Source organism: Heterodontus francisci, chromosome 9 (genome assembly GCF_036365525.1).
Source record: "Heterodontus francisci isolate sHetFra1 chromosome 9, sHetFra1.hap1, whole genome shotgun sequence".
NCBI lineage: Eukaryota > Metazoa > Chordata > Chondrichthyes > Heterodontiformes > Heterodontidae > Heterodontus > Heterodontus francisci.
Genome location: NC_090379.1, coordinates 115,390,474 through 115,406,942, shown reverse-complemented (window position 1 = coordinate 115,406,942; position 16,469 = coordinate 115,390,474). Strand labels below are relative to the sequence as shown.

General features: G+C 42.0%; 1 protein-coding gene across 1 annotated transcript in view; it reads right to left on the bottom strand.

Annotated features, from left to right (window-relative positions):
• Positions 1-9,393: 9,393 nt before the first annotated feature.
• Positions 9,394-16,469, bottom strand: part of LOC137374003 (BRD4-interacting chromatin-remodeling complex-associated protein-like) — a 102,170-nt gene continuing 95,094 nt past the window's right edge. The window contains exon 11 of the mRNA XM_068039748.1: positions 9,394-14,969. Within this exon, the coding sequence (XP_067895849.1) occupies positions 13,795-14,969 (1,175 nt within the window). The 3' untranslated portion in view covers positions 9,394-13,794. The remainder of the gene's footprint in view (positions 14,970-16,469) is intronic.

Genomic DNA, 16,469 nt, shown 5'->3' with positions numbered 1-16,469 from the left:
TTTTTTAACCAGTCTGCCATGTGGACCTTGTCAAAAGCCTTGCAAAAATCTACGTAGATCACATCAACTGCACTACCCTCATCAATCTTCCTCGTTACTTCAAAAAATTCAACCAAGTTGGCCAGACAAGATCTTCCCTTAACAAATCCATGCTGACTATCCTGGATTAACCTGTGCCTTTCTAAGTGACAGTTTATCCCATCTCTCAGAATTGAAACCAATAATTTGCCCATTACTGAGGTTAGACTGACTAGCCTGTCATTATTTGGTCTAGCCGTTGCTCCTTTTTTAAACAGGGGTACAACATTAGCAGTTCTACAATCCTCCGGAACCACATTTGTATCCAGTGAGGACTGGAAAATGATGGTCAGACCTTCCGCTATTTCCTCTCTTGCTTCTTTTAACAGTCTGGGGTACATTTCATCCAGCCCTCGTGACTTATAAACTTTCAAGGATGCTAATCCCACTAATACTTCCTCTCTCCCTATTGTTATGTCCAGGTGAGGAAGGGGTCTCAGGCTCCCTTTTTGTCCCTTCTCTGGTTTGGCCATAACAGGGTTTATTTTTTAAAAACAGTGATTTTTAGCTTTCCACCTCAGTGAGCCCTTGCTCACTGCACTCTCTTTACAATTGCAAATGAATCAATCAATCAGACAGGTTTTCTTAGGTTTAAACAAGAAATATGTAAATTTATTAGCCTTATCATTCTAACCCAGCTAGAATTACGAAAATACGCGATGCAACCACGCTCACATTCATACGAGACACAGACATACTCACGCACACACAAATAGATACAGAGGGGAAGAGAGTTTGGTGGGGGGGGGGGGGTGAAGCAGAGTTGACAATAAATGCACTACAGGTACTGTCTTTTGTGTCTTTGATGTAATGTCTTTGATTTAAGTTAAGATCTGGGAGTCCTCGCTGGGGCCACGTGCACAATTCCAAATTTGTTTCCCTGGTACCAGAAGGCTGAAGAGGGCTTTGCCTGTAGTCTTGAAATCTAAGTTGCCGCCATGGGTTCCCTGGGACTTTGCTGGAGAAAGAGACTGCGAGACTTTTCTTCTGCCAGTCCAGTTGCAGTCTTTTTCCTTTCCGTGGCACAATTAAAAAAAACCCAGTCTGGCCAGCAGACAGGTCATGTGACCATCTCTATGTAGTTGGGGGTGGAGTTCTGGCTCTTATGCAGTCGAAGGATGTTGATTACCGCGATTGACATAACCAATCTTGTTAATTGTATCAAGGAGCACACCCATTGTCTCTCCATTCATGTTTCTCAGAATGCAAATGGGCAACCATGTTTTCAGCTGCTCAGTTCCGTTTCTTTTTTTAAAGTTCTTAGCAATGTCCAGTAAAAAAAAGTTTCAAGTAGTGTCCCATATGACAAAATTAATATGTTTCCATTTGGTAGGTGTGATTTCCGTCACACCAGGTTGATCACATCCAATACTTCACACCCGTCTTCCTTAACTGCATTGTCCCCCTCTTTTGTGAAGAGGGACACGAAGTATTCATTAAGGACAATACCAACATCTTCAGCCCCTACACATAGATTACCTTTTTGGTCTTTTCTGGGCCCTACTCTTTCCTTAGTTATCTTCTTACTCTTAATGTATGCATCAGAGAGAGAGTGAGTGAGTCTGTGGGAGTCAGAGTTTTGCGGTTAAAAATGAGCCCTTCGCAAGGAGCTACTGCCATCAGTGAATGGAGAAGACTTTATCTTAGTCACTGACTATTCCTCCAAATTTCCAATTGTCAGAAAGGTAAAAGACACTTCAAGTGCAGTTGTTGCAGACACATCGAGTGCTATATTCAGTCTATTCAGTGCACCTGAAGAAATCATTTCTGATAATGGGCCACAGTATATGGGCAAACCTTTCAGGGATATGTGCGCCAAATGGGGCGTAAACCATGTGATGTCCTCACCACATTACCCTAGGTCTAATGGTCTCGCCAAGCAAATGGTCCGCACAGTCAAAGCACTTATCCTAAAGTGTAGGAGAACGAAACAAGATCTTCGTGTTGCCAGGCTCCACCTCAGAGCTACACCTATGGATATTGGCTTACCGTCACCAGCAGAGATCATGTTTGGTAGACAAGTGCGGACGACTGTGCCAAGCCATCATCTGTCCAAATTCTCTGAGGTGCGGGAGATACTGCTCGTAAAACAGGGGAGAATGAAGATGGCGCATGGCTGACGTGCAGGGGCGGAACTACCTCAGCTACCTGTAGAACAAAAGGTCAGGGTCATACACACCACAATGAAAACAAGGTTGCCTGCAGAGGTGTCAGGAGTGTGCGGTGAGCCTAGGTCCTACGAGATTACAACATCTAGTGGAGCGGTGTTGAGAAGGAACCAAAGCCAACTGAGAGAGGTACTCAGTACTCCAATTGCACATGGTGGACTGGGGGCAGATCAACAGGACAGCAGCCAACGCATTGACAACATGTGAACCTAGGACAGCCAAAAGTGAAATCCATATCACCAGGAAGAGTTATATATGGACTCTTAACCCTCTACATTTGTAAATTTCACAATCTCTATCCACGTGTAAATAATTTTGATATCTAATTTTATGTATTTTTACTTTTAGCGTATGAGACCTATCTTTGGAAAAAAGGGAGATGTTGTATAATTGCCTTTAAGAGTGATGTCCCTTTGAGATCTTAATATACGAATGAGTTAAGTACCATGACACAGTCATGTGACTCACAGCCTGAGTCACTGCAACTGTAACACCTAGAGGAAGGTTCTGTAAATAGTTTGCTCTCATGTATATAATAGTTTAGCTGTAATAAACCTGTTTGAGATCTTCAACCAATTGGACTCCACACCTCTCATTTATGTTGCATCAGACAACATAAAAAGAACTCATTACATGGTGGCAGCTCTTCATTACATGAGTGAGCCTGTGGGAGTCAGAGGAGAGAGAGTAAGTGAGCGTGTGGGAGTCAGAGAGAAAGAGTGTGAGCGGGTGGGGTGGGGGGGCGGGGGGGAAAGAGAGAGGGACAGACAGAGCACGAGCCTGTGGGAGTCAGTGGGTGTGTGAGAGAGAGAGAGTGCCTTTATTCAAGAAAGGATGAAAGGACATTCCTAGTTCCTGCAGGCTGATCAATTTAACATCAGTAGCAGGACAGGTAGATAGAGTGGTGAAGAAGGCATATGGAATGCTTTCCTTTAACGGCCAAGGTATAGAATACAAAATCAGGGATGTCATGCTGGACTGTATAAAACACTGGTTAGACCACAGCTTGAGTATTGTGTACAATTCTGGTCACCACATTACAGGAAGGACATAATTGCTCTGGAGAGAGTACAGAGGAGATTTACAAGAATGTTGCCAGGGCTTGAAAATTGCAGCTATGAGGAAAGGTTGGATTGGCTTGGGTTGTTTTCCTGAGAACAGAGGAGGCTGAGGGGTGACTGAATTGAGGTGTACAAAATTATGAGGGGCCTAGATAGAGTAGACAGGAAGGACCTGTTTCCCCTAGCAGAGAGGTCAATTACCAGGGGGCATAGATTTAAGGTGATTGGTAGAAGCATTAGAGGTGATGAGGAAAAGCTTTTTCACCCAGAGGGTGGTGGGTGTCTGGAATTTACTGTCAGGATTGGTGGTGGAGGCAGAAACCCTCAACTCATTTAAAAAAGGTACCTGGACCTGCACTGAAGTGCTGTAACCGGCAAGGCTACGACCAGGTGCTGGAAGGTGGGATTAGAATGGGCAGCTAGTTTTTTCAGCTGACGCAGACGTGATGGGCTGAATGGCCTCTTTCTGTGCTGTAACTTTTCTATGGTACAAACAATCAGGGAAAGAATCAGCAGGCATTTGGAAAGGTTTGAATTAATTAAGGAGAGCCAGCATGGATTTATAAAAGGCAGATTGTCCTTGACGAATCTAATTGAATTTTTTGATTAAGTAACAGAGAAGGTTGATGAAGGGAATGCAGTGGATGTTCCCTATGTGGATTTTAAGAAAGCATTTCACAAAGTACCATATAAAAGGCTGGTTAATATAATTGAGGTTCATGAATAGGAATAGTAAGTGTCAGCTTGGATGAAAAATTGGCTTAAGGACAGAAAACAGCGAGTTGTGGTAAATGGTTGTTTTTCAGACTGGAGGATGGTAGACAGTGGTATTGTCCAAGGGTCATTGCTAGGACAGAAATGATATACATAAATGAATTGGATATTGGAATAGAGTAAAATTTCAAAATTTGCCAATGATACCAAACTTGGAGGTGTGGCAAACAGTGAGGATGATACCAATCGACTGCAACAGGACATAGGCTAACAGAAAGGACAGACAAATGGCAGATGGAATTTAGAGAAGTGTGAAGTGATGCATTTTGGCAGAAGGGATATGGAGAGGAAATTAATGGCACAGTTTTAAAGGGTGTGCAGGAACAGAGGGGCTTGAGGTTCATGTGCATAGATCTTTGAAGTTGGCAGGATATATTGAAAACTGTATTCCCTGCGCCCAAATATTGGTCCTAATACTGACCCCCAACAGTAAAGGCCTGCTACCCAACCTGAACCCGACGGGACCCGACATGTGTTGGGTTCGGGTCGGGCCGCTCTTCTGGGTCCGGCCTTCGGGCTTGGCTTGGGTCAGGCCGGGTCCGGGTCGGACACATACAGCAAGGTAAGTGTTAAAAGTTAAGAAACTTACCTGAGCTGCGAGTCTGGGACGTCAAGCAGGGAAACTGAGTCTGCACAGTGAGCGTGTGAACGTCTCTATGACGTCATCATGCTCATGCTGCAGTTTCCTGAAGATTGGGAGTCGGAAGGTAAGTAAAGGGAACATTCTGGTGGTCGGGTCGGGTTGAGCTCGGGGGGAAAATGGAGGGACTCGGGCCGGGCCCGATGTGGTTCTGTTGGGTTCGGGTCGGGTTTTTTTTTGTGACTTGAGCAGGCCTTTACCCAGCAGACCCCACTGCATACTTCTCTCCAGTCAGAAAAACATTGCTTCACCACTACTCTCTGCCTCCTATCCCTTAGTCAATATTGTACCTAAGTTGTCATTTTAATATCATGTGCTTCTATTTTCTAAGTAAGTCTGTTATGAGGTACTTTATGGATTTGCAAAAGGCATTTGATATTTACAACATCTACTGCATCACTTTCATCAACCCTCTTCGTTCCATCGAAGATCTCAGTCAGGTTAGTCAGACACGATTTGCCTTTAACAAATCCATATTGGCTGTTCCTTATTAACCCAAGTGAGAATTAATTTTGTTCTTGACAATGATCTCCAGTAGTTTACCGTACACTGACAGTAGACTGACTTGCCTGTTTATCCCTCTCCCCTTTTTTGAACAGGGGTGTAACATTTACAGTCCTCTGGCATCATTCCTGTATCCAAGGAGGATTGAAAGATTGTCATTCTGCTATCTCCACCCTAGCTTCTCAGCAAACTAGGATGCATCCCACCTGGATCAGGTGACTTGTTAACTTTGAGTGATGCCAACCTCTTTAGCATCTGAAGTCAGAGATGGCATCTTTCGGATGAGATGTTAAACACTAAAGATCTCCCGTCACTATTTCAAAGAATCACAGGGGAGTTCTTTCCAGTGCCCTGGTCATTATTTATCCCTCAACCAATATCACTAAAACAAATTAATTAGTCATTTATTTCATTACTGTTTGTGGGAGTTGGCTATGCACAAATTGTCTGCTGCATTTTCTACATTACAACCACGCTAACACTTTCGTAGCATTTATTGGCTGTAAAACACTCTGGGACATCCTGAGATTATGCAAGATGCTGTATAAATGCAAACCAATCTTTCTCATGGTACATTTTTCAGTACAAGATGTAGTTAAAAACTAAAACATCCTGTAACTGTTATTTATGGTCATATCTACTGCTATTCAAACTGTTACCTCGGAAAAACATTACATTAAATTGTCTCTAATATTTCTCTATAGCTTGCACAAAAATATTTGATGTTCCCTTTGTGTGTAAATCAACTTAGTTATCTGCTACCACCCAATAATTTATGAAAACACCAGTATTAGAACAACATGATGCTTGAATGTGAAGAAACCCTTCATGTGGAAGGATCTTTGATTTACAAATATATCACAATGTGCTTTGGATCATATAGCCAGGAAATCCCAATGAAGCTGGTCATCATTGGATGAATCCAAACATGGCCACAAGACAATGAGTCAGTCATGGCACCAGCTCATCTCAAAGGCACTGAAATGTAACATGAACAGTCGAACTGCGTGCTACTAGTACCGCCCACATACAAAGCAATCTTCCACAAGTTTATTTGACACGCAAGCTGCACGTTAAGGTAACTTTCGTATGTGTAACTATAAATGACAGTGGCCAACAAATTTTGTTCAAACGTTATTAGGAAGGCTGAGTTAAAAAATGGGATCATTGCTGGAATACTGAAAACAGAAAATGAACAGCAGGTTTGATCTGCACCTGAGCAGAGAAAGATCAAACCTTTTTCTGATGAAAGGCACCACTTGAATCTTTAACCTGTCTTCCTCTTTCAGACTAACTTGCTGTACACTTCCAGCACTGATGAAGCTAACATTTGAAACTCAAATTGTGTGTGGCTCAGAGCCATATACTGATCACAAGTTGCTGAAATATTGGTTATTGCATTAAGAAAAAAATAGAATACCTTTATTAAATTTATAAACTATGGGAATTCATTGGAAGACTTTTAAACTTGACTCAGAAGATTAACAGCTGCATTCTGCCACCTGGTGGATATTTGAAAAGGAAATTCAGTGCTGAGTAGTCCAGTGGGAAAATTAAAACAACTATTACAATAAATTTTTATCGGCATTGCCTCTGTGCATTTAGAAGTTTGTGTGTTTAAGTACCCAATACAAGAAAAGACTATCAGGCACAAACATGTTCAACCACTTTGTTTCATCCCCATTAAAGCAACCCATGCTAGCCCCCCCATTTTCTGGGAGCTGTATTTTAATTCAGGTGCTCTCTGTCAAAAAATAACTCCTCTCCCACCCTCAGGAGTGATCAGATGAGCCTCAAACCCCATGATTATTTTCTAGAATAATTTACTCTTACCTTCAATATGCTGCAATCATCTGATTTTCCAGGAATAGTCTAAAAATTAAGAGCTAGACCTTTCAGGGGTGAAATTAAGAAAGTTTGGAATTCTTTTCCGCAAATGGCAATTGATGCTAGATCAATTGTTAATGTTAAAACTAAGATCGCTAGATTTTTGTTAATCAAATGTATTAAGGGTTTTGGGGCAAAGGTGTTTTTTTTTATTCGTTCATAGGATGTGGGCGTCGCTGGCGAGAACAGCATTTATTGCCCATCCCTAATTGCCCTTGAGAAGGCAGTGGTGGGCTACCTTCTTGAACTGTTTTAAGTCCATGTTGGGTAGGTACACCCACAGAGCTGTTAGGAAGGGAATTCCAGGATTTTGACCCAGCGACAGTGAAGGAATGACGATATAGTCCAAGTTAGGATGGTGTGTGACTTGGAGGGGAACTTGCAGGTGGTGGTATTTACATGCATTGGCTGCCCTTGTCCTTCTAGGTGGTAGAGGTCGTGGATTTGGAAGGTGCTGTCTAAGGAGCCTTGGTGTGTTGCTGCAGTGCATCTTGTAGATGGTACACACTGCTGCCACTGTGCGTTGGTGGTGGAGGGAGTGAATGTTTCTGAATGGGTTGCCAATCAAGCAGGCTACTTTGTCCTGGATGGCGCCGAACTTCTTGAGTGTTGTTGGAGCTGCACCCATTCAGGCAAGTGGAGAGTATTCCATCACATTCCTGACTTGTGCCTTTTAGATGGTGGACAGATTTTGGGGAGTCAGGAGGTGAGTTACTTGCCGCAGGATTCCTAGCCTCTGACCTGCTCTTGTAGCCACGGTATTTATATGGCTGGTCCAGTTCAGATTCTGGTCGATGGTAACCCCCAGGATGTTGATTGTGGGGGATTCAGCAATTGTAATGCCGTTGAATGTCAAGGGGAGATGGTTAGATTCTCTCTTGTTGGAGATGGTCATTGCCTGGCACTTGTGTGGCACGAATGTTACTTGCCACTTATCAGCCCAAGCCTGGACATTGTCCAGGTTTTGCTGCAATTCTACATGGACTGCTTCAGTTTCTGAGGAGTCATGAATGGTGCTGAACATTGTGCAATCATCAGCAAACATCCCTATTTCTGACCTTATGATTGAAGGAAGGTCATTGATGAAGCAGCTGAAGATGGTTGGGCCTAGGACACTACCCTGAGGGTATATGGAGTTACATCACAGATCAGCCACAATGTCATTAAATGGAATGAACTCAAGGGCCTAAATGGGCGACTCCTGTTCCTAAAAGAGTTGCATTTATATAGCACCCGTAACATAGTAAATTGTCCCAATGCGCTTCACAGGAGCATTATCAGAGAAATATTGACACTGCCACATGAGGAGATATTTGGACAGGAGACCAAAAGTTTTGTTGATGTTGGTTTTAAGGAGGCTCTTAAAAGGAGCCAAGAGAGATGTCAAGTAATTTAGTGAGGGGAATCAACGACATAAGGCCTAGTGGTGGGAGTAGGAAGCCTGAGATGGACAACTGATGCAGAGCTCTTGCAGTTTTGTCTGAAATTAGCTTAGTTGCCATAATCAAGAGTCGTGTCATCCTGTGTAAACAAGAGTTTACATTTTTTAAATCCAACAGTACCACCAGATTGAAGATCCAACAGGCCTGACAGGGTGTTATTATTAGCAGCATCTATCATTCATATAGTTACATTAAATGTATTGGTTCTTTTTTACTATTTTAAAAGTGCTATTTAAATGCAAGTTGTGGTTTCTTATCGTTCTAATAGGGCCTGCATATTTTGGATTGTTGAATGTCATCACTGTTACAGTAATAGTCTGAAAAATTGAGTTTTGACTCACTGGGACCTTTTGCTCATAAGGCAGACTCAGATCATCTCGTGTGGAAAGGTTTTTTTTTTTAAGATCATAGTACCAGCCACTGCACCCTCTTCTTAAGCCCCACTCTGTCTCCCCTCAATGATCCCCTGCAGCGTATATATAACCTTCAGCAGAGAGGGTGAGGCAAACCCAGTTGCTCCCAGGACACCTCCAATACTTGGGCCTCCATGAGACATGGAGGGTCATGTCTGTTTGCATTTGTCTTGAATCTGTGTCCTTCTGTTGCCACTGCCCCAGAAAATGGAGGAGGAAGGAAATGCAATGGAAATGAACTGCGGGGTAGTAGTCAATCACATTGCTCTGCTCTGTAGTAGGGCAAACACAAACAAACAAAAAATACCCAGAAACACGTATGATTAATCTTTCACATTTTCCTCATTTATTAGAAAATGGTACTTCAATAAATAGCTTAATAAAAATGTGTACAAAATGTTCATTTGTTTAGAATAAGAGATTTAATACGATACAGCCAACCAAACAATGAATTATTCTGTTCACCCACTATTGACAATATCAACAATCCCATGTGTTTCGAGTAAGGCCTCTGAACTGGCTGAAAAGACTTGCCTTGCTGTACAAAGTAATAAAACTTATTAATTAATTATATATACACACGGACGTGGCTTTATGGCTCAATATGCACTGGAGGTATTAGCCACCCAACACACAAACTCATTACCTGAAGATTAAGCGATTTGCATGTTTGTGGCCGAAGACTCGGGCTATGACAGAATACTGACACATTGGAATGCAATGTCACAATTAAAAATACCAGCACAAAGTGTGCGCAGGACACAAGCACACATTTAAACCCGAAAGAAGTGCGTTGCAGTGAAACACTGCTGGGCCTAACTTAAGAGGCATTAAACATATGAGATAACTTATATGATATAGTTTCACCAGTGTGTAAAACCAGGTTAGAATCTCACTTACCTGCTACAGACAATTACAGCTATTAAAACATACATACGCACAAAAAAATCATTCACGTCATGTTGCAAACAGCGTTTTGAACCAGTGTTGAGAACATACTCAGCGTGCATTAAAAACACAAGGTACAAGTTATGATATCCCTTGGTATTATTCAATTAAACAAATCCAAAAATGGGAAAAATAACCAGAGGAAAGATGAGGAGAGTTTTTTATGCAGCACTGGAATGCACTGTCTGAAAGGACAGTGCAAACAGATTCAATAGGAAATTGGATATATACTTGCAAATGAAAAAATGCTGGGCTATGGGAAAGAACAGGGAAGTGACAAAGAGCCAGCACAGCCATGATGGGCTGAGTGGCCTCCTGTACTGTATGATTCTATGACTGATGTTTTGTCAAATTGCACGATTTGATCATGGGATCCCCAGCAGAGAATGAAAAAGTTAAGCAGGTCAGTGTGAAATGTACAATGTAAAGAATGACATGTTCTGAAATGTGTCTGAGGCAGCTGAGACTATGGTATCATTAAAACCCTCAATGCATTGCTGCCTCAAAATCTGCTGTGTCTTACTCCTGAATTTAGACATTTCTAAACAACTGCCCTAGAGGTAAGGGGGGCTCATCCACCATCACCAGCACTGTATCGCTAACCACGCAGTGCTTTCACGTCCTGCAGTTCCCCAAACTACTGAGCATGTGCACTGACACTGGACCAAGACTCTGTCACAATTCTGCTACAATCTCTGCCGAGAAAGACAAAATAAAGAATTGTCACAAGAACACAACTGAAGTTACAAGTCTTTGAAGCTATCCTACCAGTTTTTGTTTTGTTCTGAACAGACTTGAGCATTTTTGTAAACCAATGCTGATTTAAAAATATATAAAATGGAAGGATTTAAGAAATATGAACTTGATGCTTGCTGTTCTCCCCCCCATCTGGAACACATGATATATAAACTTCATGACAGAGCAGACGGCTAACTTGGGAGTTCTTTTTTGTTCGATTAATCATGGTTGCAAAGAGCGTCAGCAGTGGCTCTGTGGGAACACTCTTGCATTTGAGTCAGATGTGCATGGGTTCAAGCCACACTCCAGAGACTTGGGTACATAATCTAGGTTGAGGGAATGCTGCACTGTTCAATGCTGTCTTTAAGATGAAACTTTAAACTGAGGCGCTGTCTGCCCTGTGTGTGTAAAAGATCACATGGCAATATTTGGAGATAAGGGAGTGCTTTCTGGCCAATATTTTTCCCTCAACCAACATCACTAAAACATATTATCTGATCATTATCACATTGCCGTTTTGTGGGAACTTGCTATATGCAAATTGGCTGCTGTACTTCCTACATTATAACAGTGACTACACTTCACAAAGTACTTCACTGTCAGTGAAGTGTTTAGCAACATTCGGAGGTTCTAAATGGCCCAAGTTCTTTATTTTTCGATGGGTAACCACGGGGAAGATTTTCTGTGTACCAGGTGTATGGTACTTTACCAACAGATTTATGATATTGTTGCAGTGTGATACAGAGAAATGTATTCCCCATCCCACACTGCGTTAATACAACAACCTGGGAAGTAGAAATCTCAAATACAGGAGATCTGACCTCTTCAACTAAAAAAAACAAGTAATTTGTTCGACTTCTAAAAAATGCTAGTTAAAATGATGTTCTCTAAATTTCAGCCTGTTAATTGAACCAAATATTAGAAATTCTTAGAAATCATTTTTGCACAAAACACTTTAACAATATCGGAGATTAATGTCACACAAGCAAAGGGTTTCTTCTCTAACAACTGAGAAAATGAAGGAAGTGAAAACATGTAACTGAACAGTTGTTTCCCCCCCACTCCTGACTCATTATTATTCCCCAGGTGAGCTGCAGGGGTCTCACCCAGCCCTCCAGACTTGCAAAGGAAAATGAGCTCGAGCTGCTACCAGGAACAAAAGTCAGGGGGAGGGGGTTATGATCACAGAGGGTGGGAGTCCAGGAGAGGCAGAGGCCCAGATTATTTCTGTTGCTGACTCCTGCTCCCCCAAGGCCCATAAACATAATTCAATATTTACCCTTGGCTAGGCCTCCTCTCTTCCACTGCCCACAGGACTGCTCAGAATGCACACAGTGCAGGTTCCATCCGACCAGTTCTGACCTCAAATGGCGATCAGGTCCTATTATGTCCTAGGACCCAGATTTTCATATTAAAAGGGGTCCATTACTTAAACAGGCAGGCACTTTGGACATCTGATGGGCACAGCCAGGCGCACTGCCGATTTAAGTGGGCTGTGAAGCACAACTGACCCCTATTCTGAGGCCATTAACCCCAGGTGAGGGTCAATCAACATCGATCGGTGAGAAAATTAGAGACAACAAAGAACCAGACAACACTTCGTAATTCACAGCTGTTTCTTTGATATGTTATAGAAATGCACCTGGGATCCTCAAACTGTTAACAGAACCAATTTTAATAAAGTTGCACACATTATGAAATTGTTCACATTTTATGTTAGTTACATTTAACCATCTAAAAACACCCTGATATTGCAAATAAAATTAGGCACCAACTGACTTGGGACGACACGGTCAGTGATTATTTGATTAAAATTATAATCCACTTTTATAGTCCACTTTTAAACACACTTTCACCAGTTTGTTCCTGCATGTTTTTGCAGTTGGGAGTTTCCTCAGCTGAAAATGTTTAGTGGCAATCATAAAAATAGATTAGCATTTGGATTTTAACTCCAATTCAAGTAAGGTAAAAGTGCTTTCCTTTTCAAACTGTGCTTGAAAAAGTGCCAATTTATTAGAGTTCATTAAATTGCAAAATACTGTGTTAAAGATTTTTACATGTTAAAAGCCAAGAAGGTTTATTTTAGAGAGATGTTTCTGTGGTAATGTGGATTGAGAAACTTAAAAACGGAAGTGAAGTTTGTAAAACTATATAGAAGCAAACATTGTATTATTCCAAGGAGACAGGAGGCAGCTAATAAAGAAAATCACCTATCCCTGAAAAAGTGCAAGAGAATTTAAAAAAATAACTCAAATTAAATATAAATCAATGGAACCAATTCATCAAAACAAATATATATTTTTAAAATTAAGTTGTGTTTTTGCAACAATCCATATTAAGAACGATTTTTAGCCTTTGTCAATGACCAACTCATAATATCTGTACACTCAACCCATCCTCAGCACAGAACTTCCTGTTCACTCAAGCTCTGTGAACGCATTTCAAAAGGATTCAAGCACAGCAACTTCACAAATACTGCGTATGTACCCAACCCAACCTTGAACACAGAAACAAGTCCTGTCAATTTGTGAAAGATCATTTGTTTGAAAGTAAAATCCCCGCAAAAATCAAACCCAACTAGTATCCTGTGATGGAGGAAGAAAATAAACAGTACAATTTTAAAAGTTGTGGACAACAGTGCCAACTAATACATGATCGGAGACCTAGGTCATGTGGGAACATGCTGAAGGCAGTGAAAAACACGAGGGCTACAATGACTGGGGCTCAATATTGCCTTACAATAGTGACGAGTCAGCCAGCGACTTAATAAAGAAAAAGATCCTCACATAACCCAATCATCTCTTTGCATAACACTTAATGGAGGATGATCAAGGAGTGAAACCATCTGATATGTCTGCAAATCTTCAGTGTGTTAATAAATAATGCTACTGTAAGACACCAGTTGTGTCGATATTAGCCTCTTTTTTATATATATGTGTATATATATATATAAAAATTACTAGACTTTACGACCTTTTTCTATTCAACTGGTATTATACAATAATCTGTGTAGGCACTGTCCAAGTAGCTGTACAGCACTTGCATCTGTAACTTTCTGCACTCAAGTCACACAACGTGTTCCAAGTTTTCTTTTAAATTAAGCCCATTTCCAGCTTATTTTTCCCATCTTTCAATGTTTCCCTAGTCACCTAAAATACTGTTTACTGCTTCTTCCAAAGTGGAGGTTACTACTCCAACAAGGCCACCATCATGTTCTGGTTCCATGAAGTCCCCTGAGGAAGCCAAAGGGGAGAACTGCGGGATGTCCAGTTCTGCTGAGTCAGGAGGCTCGGTTGTGGACTGCTCCTCCTCTGAGGTCTGGAGTCTTTGTAGGTCCAGAATGCTGTTGATGGCACTCTGTAGGTGTTCATTGAGTGTGCTATCTTGGGGGCTGTCGCTGGAGAAACTGGCATTGTCCACGGAGTCAGACTTGCGACGTTTGGGCTGCGGGAGTGGCAGCTCCCAGTGCAGGTCATCCACTGAGCCAACCTTCAGCAGACCTTGCCTGAGCACATCTTCCACCTCCGCAAGCTCCTTCATAAGGTTGCTTGTGCTTTCGTCGGTCTTACCTCCTGACAGTCCCTCAGCTTTGACCTGCACCACATTCTGGAAGCCACTGCCTGCAGTCCTGTCGTTAGAATTCAAGGGCTGAGCTCTATCGTCAACTATGCCTGAGCCAAGAGCAGCTTTTTGGTTGACTTCATAATCGATCAATCTTTTAAGCTCAGAACTGATCTGTGGGAGGGATGTTTTACTTTGGTCGGGCACCAAACTTAGAGTGCAACTAATAGGACAATTCCTTTCACATTTTCCAAGATTGGCAAGGTAGTCCCTTCGTTCCAATATGTCCCTGGGGTCCAAATGTTCCAGCTGCCGTTTCTCAGCTGGAGGAGGGACTCTGCAATTCAGATCTCCATTGCTTTGGCTAAGGGGTATCACTGTAAGGGTGCTGGGGCCTCTGGTTCCTGAACTCCATGGGACTGGTGGAGGAGAGAGTTGATCTAACGCTGTGTTGTGGACAACCTTGCTGTAACCCGCCTCCTGCTTTATCTTTAGCTTGAGTCTGCCTCTGCTACTGGCAACGTAAGTCTTCAGAGGCTTGGGTCGACTTGGGAGGGCCTTCATCTCCACATTTCCTGTTGGGGAGGCTATTGCCTGGGTGACAGAGGGGGAACTCCAGGCCTGTTTGATAACCAGCTTGGTGGCGGTGACCTGTGTTGAACTTTGAACTAGCTCATTGGGAGCTATAAGGGGGCAAGAAGGGGTTGGCGGAGTGCTGGTAATTCTAGGTTTGAAAATTGATGAGCAATATGCATCTAAAAACAAACCAAACAAACATTCAGAATTCTACAGCTACAATAAGTTCAAAGTAAGTGAATTTAAAACAAAATAACAACTTGCATTTATATAGTGCCTTTAACATAGTAGACCATTCCAACGTGCCTTACAGGAGCACAATCACACAAAATTTGACACATCGGGAGATATTAAGAGGTAGTTTTTAAGGGGTGTCTTAAAGGAGGAGAGAGAAGCAGAGATGTTCAGGGAGGGAATTCCAGAGCTTAGGGCTTGGCACAATCAGCAATGATGAAGTGATTAAAATTGGGGATGCACAAGAGGCCAGAATTGGAGAAGTGCAGAGATCTCGGAGGTTTGTGGGGCTGGAAGAGGTTACAGAGATAGTGGAGGGCAAGGCTATGGAGGATTTGAAAAGAAAGATGAGAATTTTAAAATTGAGGCGTTGCCTGATCCGGGGTGATGGGTGAACGGGACTTGGTGTGATTTTGGGTACAGGAAGTAGATTTTCGGATGAGCTCAAGTTTATTTAGGGCGCAAGGCAGGGATAGACACCAACATGTTGCACCACGAACATTTGACAAAATTATTGGCTCAGCCACGGACTTTGGGGCGATTAATCTGTATATAAAGTAGATATCCAATCTAATGCCATCGAAACACAGTCCAATTTAAAACACATTTCTCCTTATAAATAAAGTAGCTAAGTATACAAATATCAATGGAGAGCAGCACAACTGTATTAACTGGCTAGCGAGCAAAAGAGTATGCAACGCCAATGCGAATTACTTTTGCAGCTATGTTATTTTAAAATGCAAGGTTAAAGGCTTGAAGCAGGGGTGCCTAACATTTTCGCGGGGGTGGGGGGGGTGGTGGGGGGTCACATAGAAAAAATAAATAAAAATTTTTAAAATAAAAGCTCATGGTTTAGGAGGTAACATATTGGCATGGATAGAAGATTGGCAGCTAACAGGAAACAGAGAATAGGCATAAATGGGTCATTTTCTGGTTGGCAAGACGTAACGAGTGGTGTGCCATAGGGATCTGTGCTGGGACCTCAACTTTTTACAATTTATATAAATGACTTAGATGAAGGGACCAAAGGTATGGTTGCCAAATTTGCTGATGTCACAAAGATAGGTAGGAAAGTAGGTTATGAAGAAGACATAAGGAAGCTACAAAGGGATATAGATAGGTTAATTGAGTGGACAAAAATCTGGCAGATGGAGAATAATGTAGGAAAATGCGAAGTTGTCCACTTTGGCAAGAAGAATAACAAAGAAGCATATTATCTAAATGGTGAAAGATTGCAGAGCTCTGAGATGCTGAGGGATCTGGGTGTCCTAGTGCAAAAATCGCAAAAGGTTAGTATGCAGGTACAGCAGGTAATAAGGAAAGCTAATAGAATGTTATTGTTTATCACGAGGGGAATTGAATACAAAAGTAGGGAGGTTATGCTTCAACTATACAGGGCATTGGTGAGACCACATCTGGAATACTATGTACTGTATTGGTCTCCT